At 47.6% G+C, this 16154-nt stretch overlaps 1 protein-coding gene across 2 annotated transcripts; it reads left to right on the top strand.

Moving 5' to 3' along the window:
* Positions 1 to 1165: 1165 nt before the first annotated feature.
* LOC143820495 (uncharacterized) lies at positions 1166 to 15075 on the top strand. Of its 2 annotated transcripts, none has more exons than XM_077303414.1 (5): positions 1166 to 1433; positions 3663 to 4302; positions 5635 to 6173; positions 7407 to 7473; positions 9781 to 15075. In XM_077303414.1, the coding sequence occupies exons 2-5, from the start codon at positions 3675 to 3677 to the stop codon at positions 11298 to 11300; spliced, it is 2754 nt and encodes a 917-aa protein (XP_077159529.1). In that variant the 5' UTR covers positions 1166 to 1433; positions 3663 to 3674; the 3' UTR covers positions 11301 to 15075. The 2 variants fall into 2 exon arrangements, with proteins under 2 accessions (XP_077159529.1, XP_077159530.1); XM_077303415.1 differs by lacking the exon at positions 1166 to 1433 and adding an exon at positions 2703 to 2789.
* Positions 15076 to 16154: the final 1079 nt, after the last annotated feature.

Raw genomic sequence — 16154 nt, forward strand, 5'->3', positions numbered from 1 at the left:
ATGGGAATTGTAGTCCATGAACATCTGGAGGACCACAGGTTGACTATCCCTGTCCTAAAGCATCCAAGAAAAGTGTGTATCCAACTGTTGATTCTACGTGTTAGAATGCTGGGACTAGAATGAACTCTGGGGGGCATGAATGAGGCCAGTTCTAGCCTTACATCGGACTCTTTAAACAGAACAGGATTCATACCCTTCTGAGTCCATTTGATTGAGTTTTAGGATTGTGCTGTTAGTTTGGTAAATGAACTAAATTGCTTCACCTGACAAAAGCAAAGAAGCCCAGATACTAATTTTAGTGTGCGCCATTTGTTCATTAGGTTTCTTCAAATAATAGAAAATCGGCCAGATTGAAACGAAAATTTCGAAAACCGCCTGCACAACTTTAAGCGGCAAACAACAGACTTTAAATTATTATGGAGAATACAGGAAAATATTCAATTGGGAAACAAGCAAAACTAAACACTGAACTGAAAAAAAAAACGAGGGAGAGAGCTCTGTAAAAATGAGTAAGGATTGTAAAGGAGTTTATGCAGAACAAAACCCCATTCAGTCTTAAGACGCTTGTCTGAAAGCAAATTTCACTGAGAACAACCACTTTTTTTGGGGGGGGGGCTGAGAAATGTGTTCCTATTTATTGGATTCTGCTGTCAGAGACGGAATATCGACCGTGCCCACAGTATTTAAAAACACAATTATAATTTCGGCAGCCAACTGCTAATGGAGAGCCTAAAGATCATGGCCCAAGACCTCATTCTCTCCTCCCCACCCCTCAATTGCTGCTAAATATCCATCTTGATGAACCATTCTGGGGAAAAACGCCACATCTTGCACCCCGGTTGGGGGTCATACTCTTCAACTAAAGGCACCGGCTGCCTTAGTTTGGGGACTCCCGACAGAAATCGCGCGGTGGCTCCGTTCCTCCGCCAGATTCCGTGCAGAATGGGCTCCACCACAGCTCCGGGAGTTGGGACGAGGCTTGCCACCGGCCCGGTTACCGGTTGCTCCCGTGCAGGGCCGAGCGGGCGAAGATCCGGGGATGGTGGAGGGGACGGAGTCTCCCTATGCGACCGAGGGTCCCCTCGGCGCGCCTTCTGGCTGGGAGGGAGGGAGGGGGGGTCTGTCTCCGGCCTGCTGCGACGCGGGACCCCCAGTGGGGCTGAAGAAGCCGCCGAGCCCCCTTCCCGGGTCTCTCCGCAAGGGGCTCCGGGCCAGCCCCGGCCCACGTGGGCGCGCGGAGCGCAAAGAGTTAAAGGGCGGCGCTTGGGACCGCGCCCCCTCCCCAGCCCCTTCCAGGCTTCCGCAGCGGGGAGAGGGCAGCGCGCCGCCGCCGCCGCCGCCAGGGAGAGGACCTTCGCTCGGGGACTCGCTCCTTCCGTCCGTCCTCCCTGCCGCGGCCGAGCCCGGGATTCCGCCTCCTCCGCTCGCCTCGGGTACGCTGCCTCCGTCGCAAGAGCCGTCGGGCGCGGGAGGAAGGGGCCGCGGGGCTCTCCCAAGGGCGGCCGGGCCGGGGCGGGGCGGGGTGAGGCGAGGGGGCGCCGCTGGGGAAGGGGCTTTCCCTTCCTCGGAGGAAGCGGCCCTGGTGGCCCCGAGGGATGGCTCCGGGAATGGGACTCGTTCGCATCGGTTGAAGGTGATCTGGGCTGTGCCCCGAAGGGACTCCTGAGTGCGAGGGACAAAATGGGGGCACGGAGAGTTTAGGGCAGGGGTAGTCAAACTGCGGCCCTCCAGATGCCCATGGACTACAATTCCCATGAGCCCCTGCCAAGCAGGGGCTCATGGGGGCTGTAGTCCATGGACATCTGGAGGGCCGCAGTTTGACTACCCCTGGTTTTGGGGGGGGAAGAAGGGTGTAGTATTTATACCCCACTTTTTTTCTCCAAGGGGGACCCAAAGTGGCTTATGGTTCCTTTTGGGGTCAGGGCTGAGGCCCAGTGGTCGAACTTCGGGAAGCCCCAGGTTCAATTCCCAGCGTCTCCAGTGAAAAGGAGCAGGTGGTGGGAAACACATTGATGTAAGCCCTTGTAGAGCTGCTGGCCCTCTGAGTAGACAACCTGGACCTTAGTGGACCCTTGGTCTGATGATTCAGTATAAGGCAGGTTTATGTGTGTGTTCACTGGTGGTCCCGTTGAACCACCTCTTAAAGGTCTAGTTAGAAGACCCCCAAGCTTTGCTTAGGACAGAGGTGTTGTTGGTTTCCAGATATGGGAGTTTCCTAGCTGAGACCTAGCTAAACAGTACGATACTTACCTGGGCCTGCAGAACTTCTGCTGCCTAGAAAGCTCACATGCACTCTCCTGACACGTTTCCTCAGATGCCCTCGCCAAAGCACACTCAAGCGCATGTGTCCTGGTGATAAAGTTTGGAAATGACTGAGGTTGGTGTTTGGGCTGTAGTCCGCAAAGGAGTAAGTGGGGGTTCCTCAGAGCAGGGGTGATTATGACCTTCCACATTTCCAACAAAGAGGCACTAACCTGTTTATATTTCTTGGCCGAGAAGAAAGAAAGATCGTTTTGATTACACTTCTGCATCCCCCGGGTCTGGATTTTGTCTTGCTGTTTCCAACAAAGCCATGTCCTTTTCCAGAGCAGGCTGAACTCATAAGCCATGCTTCAGAAGCCACCTGGAGGTTATCCAGAATTTGGACCGCTGACTAAAGTTACTATGAAAAAAATGTAATTTTTCAAAACCGGGAAATGTGATGCTCATGAATGCGATGCCCTCTTAATGTGTTGGAGGTAGCTGTGTCACAGGTTCCTACTGGTCTGCATCCATGCCATCACTGGCTGGTATGTGGCCTGAATTCCTCTTCTGCCTACATCTCCCATTCTGAATGATTGGTCCATTTTCAGTTCCTTCTCTGCCTCACCCATCGCTCCTTGGAGGCCATGTCTCCTTTCTACAGCACTTGAGCACATTGTCGACTTTTACAAAACTACAATTTTTGAAACAAACCAACCACCTACAACCATGCACAAAGGTTAGCCGTACATTAAATGTAACATTATGGCATTGGCCTAAAATGGCATTAGTTGTCGCATTTCTTTAATGCATAAATATGTGTTACATTGAACAAGCAGTGGGATAATTTCATCTATTGAGGGTCAAGTTTTTCATTCTCTAACACTAAGTCTTTCCCTCTTGACTTGTAGCAGTGTGTGGGTTTGTGAGGGATCCCCAGTGTGGTTCCCTTGGGTGCCATATTGCCTTTTCTGGCTCCCACCAAGTGTTTTTAGGTAGTGGGTGGGGCTCCGTAGGGCTTTTGCCCAGCAAGGCTTCTGATTGGCCATTGGAGAATTGATTGGCTGTCCAGTGTTATTTTGTTTCTTTGCTTCTGCAGCAGCTGCCAGTGCAGCATCTGGATCTATGCTGTTTTACTGAAGTTAAGCCTGCAGGCTCAACAAGACTGAGAACCCCCCAGATATGCAATTTTAATTTTTTATATTGCTTTAATCTTTTTTATTGAATGAGGAATTTTGAACCTGTTGCTCACTGCTCTGAGATGGCCAGTCCGAGAGCAGCGGTATACAAATCAAATAATCAATCAGTCAATCAAATTTAATGTAACGTGAACAAGCTGGAGTAGCAAAGACGTGAGCGCAGGGAGTGATCTTTCTCTTCCGCTGTCCTGCTGACGCCTGGGCTTTCCTCTTCTTTTGCAGATGTGACCGGAGATGGTGGTGAGACGGTTCCCTTGGACTTGCTGCTGCTGGCTAGGAATTGTCCTCTGGCTGCTGATGGGAGGAGGCTGCTTAGGCATTGAGCTCTGCCGGAGCCCCCAGTGCAGCAGCGGTGGCAGCGAGGGCGAACATCAACCCAGCGCCCGACCGCAGTGCCAGGGCCCCCGTTGCTCGGGCAGAGCGAGCCGCCCGTCCCGAGCTTGGGTTCACACCACGACGACCGTGCGTGGGCAGCCGCAAAGCAAGCAGCAGTTACCTGCCCTCCAGCAGTCGCAGGAGCCGCCCTTAGCAGGGAGCAGCCTGGGACACGGTGCCGTGGTCACACGAGTTGCAGGGGAAAGCTGCTCTGGAGGAGGAGACTGCACCACCAGAGCTCCCAACGGCACCCTACGGGACTGCAGGGGCCTCGAGTGTCGCCTGCCCCTGCGCATTCGCCAGAAGCCCCGGCCGGCCGGCCCGGCTGCCCCGTGCCCCCCAAACCAGGGGGAAGGATGTCCTGAGCCAGCCCTGGTCAGACTGACAGAGAGGGCCGCCCAATTCATTGGGGAGGATCTTGCCTACACGGCGTCAGAACTGGGAGGTACCACCCTGGGTGTTCAGCTTACCTGTGACGTCAAACCAGGTAGGTGACGCACATAAGCCGATGGAAGATACTGGGTTCTTGAGCCCCTTTCCCCCCCACGGCTTCTGTATTTTTTAAAATTGGGCGTGGAAGCGCTGCCTTGAGATAAAAAGCATCTTCAGTGCATACCAGAAGAAGAGGGCTATCCTTCACTAGACCAAGCTGCAGCCATGGGTGATGGATGAACTCCTCTTCTTCCAGTACTGAAAGAGTGTGTGTGTGTGTGTGTGTGTGTGTGTGTGTGTGTGAATGAGTGGGGGGAATTATTGTTCCTTATGGCAGTGATGCCACATAGCCAATTCAGACTGCAGTCCTACACACAATTCCCTGGGAATAGGATGGGATTCGACTCTGAATCAGTATGCCTGGGGTTCCCTTGCATGGGAAGTGGACTCTCTCCCCAAAACAACCAGAGCCCCTGCAATAAGAGCTGGTGAACCATTCACCTCCAGCAAGTGGCTGTCACTTCCTGTGACTGATGCATATTAGGATGGAATGAGATCACGGAACTAATCTGTACCACTTAATATTTCTGGTAATTCCTCGGAGGAGGAGCGTGTCTCATGGCTTAAGTGTCACTCAGCGTTTAAAGCCCACTCAGGGCGGCTGTCCCGCCCCTGAGTGCCTCCTCCTTTAATTGGCTTGCCTGTCTGTCCAGAAGCCAGCCAATCGCCTTCCATCCCCCACTCCTGACCACCCCCACCTTCTTCCACTTCCCTGTGAGGCTGCAGATCCCTGCTGCATGACGGCTGCCCCTGCCGGTGAGTTCCCTAACAGCTGCCTGCAGCCTTTCCAGGTCCTGGGAGGAGGGGGAGGGCATCCACACAGTTCTTCCACTCCATTTTCCTGAATGCAACGAGCTTGGCCTCTAATTAGAAGAAGAGTTAGTTTTTATATCCCACTTTTGACTACCCGAAGGTATACTAAAGCGGCCTTTTTCTCCCCACAACAGGCACCCTATATGGTAGGTGGGGCTGAGAGAGTTCTGACAGAACTGCCATGCAAAACAGTTCTAACAGCACTTTGACAAGCCCAAGGTCACCCAGCTGGTTGTATGGAGAGGAGGAGTAGGGAATCAAATCTGGCTCTCCAGATTAGAGGCCACTGCTCTTAACCACTGCATCCCCCTGGCTCTTAGTGGGATATATTAGTAGTCTTAAAGGTGCCACTGGACTCAAGCTGTATTAGTGCCTATAGTGTGTTAAGGATCCAAGATCCCTGTTAAATCCAGGGGCAGGGTGGAGAATGAATTCTAATGTTAAAACTCTGCAGATCTCAAATGTTAGGAGAAATGTCAGAACACTAAGAAGCAGCTTCTTTTCTGTATTTTAGGGGAAAATGAGGTTCCCTCTGAAGACGCGCTGATTCTACAGCTCCAGCTGACAAAAGGACAGGAGAAGTTTGTTGAAATGCTACAAAGCCAGCATATGGTCATTGTGGATTTACAGCAAAAACTCACAGAGCAGCAAAAGGCCTTGGCTGCCCAGCAGCGGGAGATCCTCGAACAGCAAAGGAAAATGTATGAGCAAATGGATCTGATAAAGGTCCAGTACGGCATGCTGTTTGACACCGTGAAGCAAATGTCCTTTCAGAGTTTGCAAGAGGACATTCAGCATTATTTCGCAGCGAATCTCCACGGCCTCCAGAATCAAGTCCGGAACCACCTTCATAAGTCGTACTCCGGGCACAAAGTCAAAGTGGATGCAAAAGTGATTAACGTCGGGGAACCTTTACTGGGCTGTGGGATTTGTGAAAGTGACGAATTTTGCAACGTCCAGAAGTCACCCGCACGGTGTGACAAATGCACTTTGTGCCCGGCCGGCTTTTTCCAACTGTCCGAATGTTCTGCCAATGCTGATCGGATGTGCCAGGTGAAATATAACCGTGCTCGGTGTATTAATAGTCATTTCCCCAAAGAAGTATGGGGCAGCCCCAAACATGCCGCAGAGAGATGACCAAGTTTTACCTAGCTTTCAGCATGGCATGCCGTTGGCTTTGGTTATATTTGTTTTTTTATGCAAGCCACATAGTTTATACCCATTGTATTTGCATTCCATGGTCTTTGTCCATATGCTCACCAAGCATGAACAGAATCTGTACATGCTTGGTGAGCATATGGACAAAGACCATGGAATGCCAATACAATGGGTATAAACATTGTATGTTTTTACATATCATAAAACATAATATATTTGATTTCCTGCAACCTGCAGGGAGTTGAACTCGATGACCCTGGAGTTCCCTTCCAACTCTATAATTCTGTATCTAGTAGGCTTGAAGCTGAACTCTAGTAGGCTTGGAGTTTACCTCTGGCTGAAAGAGTATGCCCCACTTCACTTCAAGAATGCTTCAGCGTTGTATAGGGCCAAAGAATAAGAGACATTGTAACCATGACACCAACTATGAGAATGCATGCTGTGCCAGAATAGTTTGCATTCATGTACGTGATGAACTGGCTTGAGGAGAAGGCACATGGAATGGGAGTAGAGACCAGCATGCTTAGCTGAGAGTGAGGGCAGGATCAGCCTATTCAGGAGGAGGGCAGGATGCTGTTTCCGTTGGCTGCAGAAGAGAAGACGCGCAGTAATGTGTTTAAACTACAAGTACAACGATATAGGCTAGATATCAGGAAAAAGTTTTCACAGAGTAGTTCAGCAGTGGAATAGGCTGCCTAAGGAGGTGGTGAGCTCCCCCTCACTGGCAGTCTTCAAGCAAAGGTTGGACACACACTTTTCTTGGATGCTTTAGGATGCTTAGGGCTGATCCTGCGTTGAGCAGGGGGTTGGACTAGATGGCCTGTGTGGCCCCTTCCAACTCTATAATTCTGTGTCTAGATGTCTTCCATAGAGTCGCAAAACAGAAAACCCCATTCATTCATTTGCACCTTTCCGTGTATAAATGCTTGCTTAATGCAAGGATTGACCCATTGATAGACATGTCAGCACTGGTGCTGACATGCATGGAGCCTTTTGGATCCTGGCCCTGTTCCGGGGTGTACAGTTGACACGTAGCTCATCTTAATGCTGAGACTGGAGGTGCAAAGAGCTAGGAGGTCTGGACTCGAAATACCAAATGGTGTTTGAACTTGACTCTGTTATTCATAGGACAGAGATGAATGCGTCGAATCGCCAAACATCTGCGGGGAGAGGATAAAGTGCCTGAATACTCCAGGTAAATGGCTGCTTTCATGAGAATGAATGAGAACAGGCCAGGTGGCTTATCATGCCTTTTAAAATACCTAAAGTCCAATATCTGACGTGGCACAGAGGGCAGCCTGAAAAAAAAAATGCTAACAGCTCCTAGGTTATTCATTTGAATTTGGTATTTTAATTGGGTTTGGTCTCTGCGCTTCTGCATGGGCAGAATCATTGCAGACAATTCATGCAGAGACCCCTGTTCCGGTTTATATTTAATACGTCCATAAATATTTGTCCGTGTTCTCTTCAAGAGGAATGGTTCCGGCTGTCACTGGTCAAGGGAGAGATCATCCTTAAAGCAGACGAGGCACGTAGAGAAGATGCAGCCCCAGTTTCTGCCATTCTTCTGTTTCTGCTTTTGATTTTCTCCTCCACCTCTCCCTGAGGCTACAGTACGGAGGGGTATTTAAAACACAGCAAGTAGGGGAGGGAGATGAATAAAGGCAGCAGGGAGACGGGTACGGTTGCCAACTTCTAAAAATGGCCTGCTCTTGTGCTTTTTGAAACAGTAGCCTAACTTAATAGCCAGTTTGGTGTAGTGGTTAGGAGTGCGGATTTCTAATCTGGCATGCCAGGTTCGATTCTGCGCTCCCCCACATGCAGCCAGCTGGGTGATCTTGGGCTCGCCACGGCACTGATAAAACTGTTCTGACCGAGCAGTGATATCAGGGCGCTCTCAGCCTCACCTCCCTCACAGGGTGTCTGTTGTGGGGAGAGGAAAGGGAAGGCGACTGTAAGCCGCTTTGAGACTCCTTCAGGTAGGGAAAAGCGGCATATAAGAACCAACTCTTCTTCTTCTTCTTCTTCTTCATGCAAACCTTTTCTTAGTACGGGGATAAAGAGATAGGGGAAGTGTCAACTGATTAATATTTGCATGTCAGGCTGCAAAGCCCGTAAAAAAGATATCGGTAACCCTAAGCAATGGGCATAGTGGTCAGAATCAACTGCACTGGCATTTTGGCAATCCCAGGACAGTTATCCAAATTAATTAATTTAATTAATTAACTTAATTAAACAGCCCGCTAGTCAAATAATTTGATTAATTTAATTAAATATACCTCCAATGCCAGTGGTCTTTGCTATTTAATCAGCAAATTAGTTGGTTAACTGCATAGACGGCAGATCGTTATCTTTTAAAACAGGGGTAGTCAAACTGCGGTCCTCCAGATGTCCATGGACTACAATTCCCATGAGCCCCTGCCAGCGAACGCTGGCATGGGAAATGTAGTCCACGGACATCTGGAGGGCCGCAGTTTGACTACTCCTGTTTTAAAAGATCACTTTGGGGTGGAGCTGGCAGTGGGTGGGGAGGGCCCCCAGTGGAGCATAATGCTATTGAGTCCATGTCCCAAAACAGCAATTTCCTCCAGGCCAGGAAACCCGATCCCTGTCACTTGGAGATGAGCTATTATTCCGTGGGATCTCCAAGTCCCACTTGAGGACTGGCTTCCCTATCTGTAATGTTCCTCCTGGCAGGAAACGGAGATGCTTCCAGAAGTCTCTGCCGTGCTGTAGCTCTTCCTTGGCCAGTTGCTAGAGGCATCTTAAGGAGGAAGTATTCTTTTCCTCCCACTGAGAAAGAAAAGATATCCCCAGCGCCTCCAGTCAGGAGTGGGTCCTGCATTAGAACGTGGACTTCTGCAGGTGCCTGACCATGCTGACCCCGATGAAGAAGAGTTTGATTTCTATCACATAAATAAGGCTGCCATTTTTTCATAGTGGGTTCCTGCGTCTTCCGGTAGACATTTGTTGTTGTTAGGTGCGAAGTCGTGTCCGACCCATCACAACCCCATGGACAATGATCCTCCAGGCCTTCCTGTCCTCTACCATTCCCCAGAGTCCATTTAAGTTTGCACCGACTGCTTCAGTGACTCCATCCAGCCACCTCATTCTCTGTCATCCCCTTCTTCTTTTGCCCTCAATCACTCCCAGCATTAGGCTCTTCTCCAGGGAGTCCTTCCTTCTCATGAGGTGGCCAAAGACATAGTGGTGGGTAAAAGCTACTGGTTAAATTTCCGGTTGTTAGATAGCATAGGAGGCTTCTTAATTTAAAAAAAATTGACAACGATACAAGCATATGCTTTTAGAAACATAAAACTGATATGATTTTGTTATGATTGTTTAATTATAAGTCTTCAGCCGAGGAAGATATGAAAATGAAGAAAACAGCTCAATATGATTTATTTATTGAATTTATATGCCGCTGCTCCAGGCCCGCCAACTCAAGGCGGTTCAGAACAAACAGCCTGCAACATACTGAAATTCTCTTCTCCCCAAACAGGAGGCTTCCGATGCCTGGGAATTGCGGAAAAAGATGCTGCCTTAGGGCTGTGCGGCCAGGAGTACTTTTTTAACAAAGAGCTGCAGGAGTGTCAGGCTTGCCTCGTGTGTGCCGATGAAGTGGTCGCTTTGCCTTGCTCCACGGTCAGCGATACGGTTTGTTCAACGGGCCATGAAAACAAGCTTTCTGAGTCGTGGGCTGCCAACGTTGCCCTACCTTTGCCCAGATCTGGCACCTCTCAAGTCTACCCTGGCTTCAACTTGAAGATCAAGGGAACGCAGGAGCGCGAATCCGTTGCGGTTGAAGAAAACAGCCTTCTGTTCAAGCAGCATGGCCTGATGTGGGCTGACCTCAATTTTGCCGTGAAGCACAATTGTCGAAACTTTCTCCAGCTTTCCTTAAAATTCAACAACAGCGAGGAAGGCTACGAGCTCAGCGGCGTCCGCATAGAGCAGCCGGAAGGGAAAATTTTCCAGAGTGTCACCGTCAGCAGTGCTGCAGAGGTGGAACCGGGCCAGATCCTCTCGGTCATTCTGAAGAGCCCGAATCAATTCTGCAATCAAAACAAAGACCTAAATGTTTATGAGCTCAACACACCCCTCAGTTTGTTCTGGTTGTCCCACGATACAGGGGCAGTGGCCATGACCGCACAGATGTCAACCGCCATGCACTACCAAACGAACTATCGGCCAACCTTCAAACTGACTTCCCTGTCTGACCCGTACATGCTGACTTTGGCCCACGATGGCAGAGCCGTGAAGTTTACTGAAACGGGAGTGGTGAAGTTTGTTTTCCTTCAAGCCTTGTATTCCATGGGTCACACCTGCGTCCGAGAAGGTTTCTCTGTGGTTGCTTACCTCAACAGAAATGGCACCAATACAGAACTAATGTCGGTGCACAAGTCTGGTGTCAATTATAGGGACACCTCCGTCTCAGCTTCCGGGGCCACCAAAGTTGGAGCCGGAGATCTGATTAGCTTTGAGATCCTTTCCCCAGCGCAATGCAATGTTCGTTATTTCGGAGACAGCTCTGGAATTAGTGTGCTTAGCCTCATCTGGGTTCCATCTGCCGTTTCCACCGCTCTTTCAGCCTCGGTGTCCATTACGGGACTGCCGACGGGAGCCGTTAGAAACAAATTACTGGATTTCACTCAGGTCTCATCTGATGAGAAACAGATACATCTGGTTTCCACTGGGCAGCATGCTCAGAAATACTTTGTGTTTACGGAAAAGGGCGTGGCCAGCGTTGTGTTTAATTTGAAGTTGATCCACTCGTGCAACATGCTCAGAGTGACTCTTAACCAGGTTACCCGTGGCCATGTGCAGCCCACGGCCATTGCTCAGCAGGTTGGAGGCCAAATGCCAGAAGGAAGCATCTGGACTAGTGTATCTCTTCACACGTCTTTTGAGGTTTGCAATGGCACCATGATATCTATTTCTCTTGACTGTGTGCGTGGCAGGATCAACCACATTGCTCACGAGCACGGAACCAGCTTATCTATTTTATGGATTTCATCTTAGCTGTCCTGGAAGAATAACTAAAACGTCCCACCTTTCATCTTGACGTCCATTTTGTTATCTGCCAACCCAAACAGGGTTTAAAGGAGAGAACCCATAAGGCAAAATGAAAACAAAAAAAAATGCACAAAACAAACAATGGTTGGCTGAAATGGAATTTCATTCTGAGCCTACCGGTTTATCTTTTGGTTGAAAGGTATAACACAGAACTATGGAGATGACCTTTTTGATGTTTCATCTCTTGTACTTTTTCACGCTGAAGACCACTTCAGATATTAACTGGATGGTGTGAGAGCTGCTTATGGACAGCAGGACCTCAGTCCTCTATTAACATTTATTAGGATGGGTGACCAAGGTGCCATTTTGCCAAGGTCATTTTGAAGTGTATTGTGGTTTCTCTTAACCAAGATTATCAGGAAGGATTGGTTAGTTTTCAGCCATGTATACGCAGCTCTCATGCTGTTATGAATGTGCTTCCATTCGGTCTGGCTTTCACCTCCCTCTGCTGCACTATTCCTGCAAGGGGAGGGGGGTGGTTTCCATTATAACAATTTGAAGTGTGAACCAAACCAAAACAGAGAGGATTTTTCTTTTTAAATCAATACTTTGCTCCTGCAATTAGGTGAAAAATGTCTCCTGTGTGTGTGCAGTTTCTGGGGTCAAGTATTACAATTTGTATTATAAATGAAATTCATTTCTGATCATATGATACAGTGCGCCATTTTCCTCAGGTGCATTTCAAGATAATTGCTAGCTGGAGGCATATTTTGAGCCCGATAGTACTTTTAGCTTAGGGACAACTCTGCGGGAAAATCCCAAGCTCGGTTCAAGCTCATGATCTTGCAAAGACAATTTGTTTAACAAAAATGTTGACTGTGTGACATGGCCTTTAAAAAAAAAAAAAGCAAGCAAGCAAAGAAACTACTGCTGGTGGTAGTAAAACAAACCCAACCCATTTTCTAATCCTAGCAGGCCTTACTGGTGGGAGGGAGACTTGTTGCAGGCCGGAAGGCTGCCATGGTAACCTCTGCCCGGAGGCTTAGCAATGACCTTCAACCCTGGAAGGCCAAAGGTCTAGTAATGAAAATATTCCTTTATATGCACATGGGCTTCCAAAAGAAAAGCAAGGAGAGGGGACAACCCAGCCAGAAAGCAAAGCTTTTTAAAATAGATTTGTATTTAAAAAAACAGAAAGAAATAGAATTGTTATAGTTAGTACACCATATTACTTATACACACTATAATAACAAGGTATTAAAAATAACCTAATTCAACTTCATTATCTATTTAAATAGTTCAAGTAGGGGCCCCATTGTTCTTGAAAAGCTTTGAGTTCAATGATAAACGTATCACTGCAAACCAGGGCCGGTTTATCTGGATTGTAACTCATTTTCTGTAGAGATAATACTGTCAAAAGGCAGTTTTGATATTTATCATGTATATAAAGCACCGTGTTTATATGAAGCATTGCTTTTACAGGACGGGATCCAGAACATCTGGAGTTTGTGCCTTATATTACAGACTGATGATATCAGATGAGCTAAAAGAAGCTGTCTCTGCTGAATGGCAGCACGGGGGAACCCAACATATAATAACACGAAGTGTCTGTTATTGTCTTTACAATACTATGCACACTGCAGGACTGCATCGTCCCTGTGATTGTGTCAAGCTGGCTGTAGAATCGATTGACCTTTCCAGGGATTTCAGGTGCCAGATGCTGTGTTCCCATGTCACAAACAAACTGAAGATTGATCCAGAAGGGCAGCTGTGTTTGTCTTGCCTATAGCAGTAGAAAAGAGCAGAAGTCCAGCATCACCTTAAAGATGAACACAATCTGTGGCAGGCATGAGCTTGGGTGAGTCACCGCTCACGTCCTCAGATACAGCTGTTTCTGTAGAAGTGAGCAGTGACTCACCAAAGCTCCTACTCTGCCACCAACTGCAGATGGTTTGCGAGGGGCATGAATAGTTCCTCCCTCTCTCGTTCAATGAGTTGAGATTGAAGATGGATGGCCTCTCTTAATGCAGGTACCTCAACAAACTGAGGTTTATTTCTATTCTACCAACGGAGATTTCCCAGCTAAGCATCTCTGTTGCCAAGAATGCTGTGAAAAACTAGAATTGGTCGAAGATGGCTTCTGGCTTCAGTGTTCTTGCAGTGGGGAAGAATGAGGGTTTATTCTATCAACTGCACAGCTCCGTCCCTCTTAAAAGCAGCCTCTGGTTTGTATACAACTTCTGAACGTAGACCTGTGAGCTTTTGACTTGCACTTTTAAAACTCTTTTTAAATGAGAACTGAGTGTCTTGGGATTTGCTAACCATCCTTCCTGGCTGCAGACAATAGAATGGGAACAGGTGTTCCTACATGCTTAGCAACTAAGGGTAAAATCCATCCTGCCATAAGCAGGAACAACGGCAGGATCCAAAGGAACCCTTCTTCCTTTTGTCAGTCTGTAGGACAGGGGTAGTCAACCTGTGGTCCTCCAGATGTTCATGGAGTATAATTCCCATGAGCCCCAGCCAGTGTTTGCTGGCAGGGGCTCATGGGAATTGTAGTCCATGGACATCTGGAGGACCACAGGTTGACTACCTCTGATGTAGGATACAGGAAGCTGCCTTATACTGAATCAGGCCATCAGACCATCAAAGTTGGTATTAATGACTCAAAACTTGGCAGCAGCTCTCTGGGGTCTCAAGTGGAGGTCTTTCACATCACTGACTACCTGGTCTCTTCAGCTGGGGATTGAACCTGGGACGTTTTGCATGCCAAGCAGATGCTCTACCGCTGGAACGGTGAAAAGGGAATGTGAAATGGAAAGCAGATGTGCTTCCAATTTCTAACTCAGCCCTTATTTACTGGTCTGTCATTCTGTGCACTTTGGAAAATGTACTTTCAATGCACAGGAAAATCCAGCTACAAATCCCCACCAAAAGTGCATTAACCCTAGATGAATGAACCTAGAGCTAGCACTGAGGAGTTTAGGTGCTCTTGAAAACCGACTGGCTTCTCAGCTCAGTTCTAGGGTGAGGCCCGGTTGGGGAAACTGGAAACTCTTCAGCTTCCCAATTTAGGGAATGGCATCATGCTGTGGTGTGTACCATGATTTTGCACCATTGTGCCTTATTATTTCTGTAGCAATCATTGTATCGACTGGGGAGAGATTGCATTCCTCCTTATATATCCCTTGTCTTAAGACTTAAGAGGGCTGAGTGTGGGCTGGCTGTCATTTGAAGTTTTAATGTTTCTATACGGTGTACCAAAGAAGGTTTAGTGCAGGGCCAGTCAAACTGCAGCCCTCCAGATGTCCATGGACTACAATTCCCAGGAGCCCCCTGCCAGCGAATGCTGGCAGGGGGCTCCTGGGAATTGTAGTCCATGGACATCTGGAGGGCCGCAGTTTGACTACCCCTGGTTTAGTGTATATACCCCGTTGCCATTTTATTAAAGGCAACATATTAATCTTTGGGGTTGTGCTTTCAATACGTACATCTCACAGGCTTTATTTGAAGACATGTTATTATGTTTAATCAAACTCATATATATGCTTGAGAATGCAAACGTGGGAACTACCTTAAGTATGCTAATTTAAAGTGTGTGAAGCATGATTGATTTTTGCACTTTCTGCTGGTGTGCATTCATAATATAGCACATTTCGAAAAGCTATATTAGTCGAGGCTGTTTGTATTTGCTCAGTATCACTTTGATTCCAAAATACTATTCAAACTGCTTTATAGTGCATTAAGAGAAACTGGTGCAAATAAATAAAATTGGATTGAACTGTCTGTTCTGAGGTAACTGAACACAGAACATGTGACGTTTGCTTTGAGTCAGACCATTGGTTCATTTAGCTCAATGCGGCCCATTCTGAAGGGCTCTGAAGGATCTCACGAAGAGAAACCATCTCCCCTAACCAGCTCCCTGAGAGCCTTTAATTCAGGGGTAGTCAAAATGCAGCCCTCCAGATGTCCATGGACTATAATTCCCATGAGCCCCTGCCAGCGTTCTCTGGCCGGGGCTCATGGAAATTGTAGTCCATGGACATCTGGAGGGCCGCAGTTTGACTACCCCTGCGTTTAATTGAAGATGTTAGGACGAACAAAGCACATGCTTTGCTAATATTATTGAATCACTATACTGGATTTCCTCAAGGCTCCAAAAATGGCCACCCTTCCTTTTTAAATTTTCACTGTGGCTCTGACCTAGGTAGCCCAGGCAAGCCTGATCTCGTCAGATCTTGAAATCTAAGCAGGGTCATCCCTAGTCAGTGTTTGGATGGGAGACCTCAAAGGACTACAAGGGTCATGATACAGAGGCAGGCAATGGTAAATGCTCCTGAATGTTATTCACCTTGAAAACACTATGCTCGTTTCCGCACTAGCTATATTGCTATGTGGAGCAGTTCACATCCTGAACAGATATAATTGCTATAATTTTAAAGTGGCCAGTGGGCAGTGCAAGGCACTGAATCATTCCACATTGCTGCTGAGTGGGACTTCCTGTGTTTATGTGTGGCCACTCATGTGCACAGTTTACAGGGAACAGTGCCTATGCTGTACTGTGTTGGTCATGTTTTTGGAAAATATTTTTTTCCATTCTATAAACAGACTTAAGAGGTTGGCACAATTTACAAATAAATTTTATTTCTGCCCTTCAAAGGGCTTAAAAGATTGTTTTGCAAAGAGGCTTGGGACTGTTTACAATTGTATTGCACTAGTTTATACAGTCAGTAAGTAAATGATGCAATTAAAATTTGAACTTATAAGCAGAGAGCGAATATCAGCCAATCTTAATGGACATTTACTGTAACCCAAAAAAATGGTTAAGTTCACCTAGTTCAGTCTTTGAGAGATATACAT

The sequence above is a fragment of the Paroedura picta genome, chromosome 11 (assembly GCF_049243985.1).
Source record: "Paroedura picta isolate Pp20150507F chromosome 11, Ppicta_v3.0, whole genome shotgun sequence".
Taxonomy (NCBI): domain Eukaryota; kingdom Metazoa; phylum Chordata; class Lepidosauria; order Squamata; family Gekkonidae; genus Paroedura; species Paroedura picta.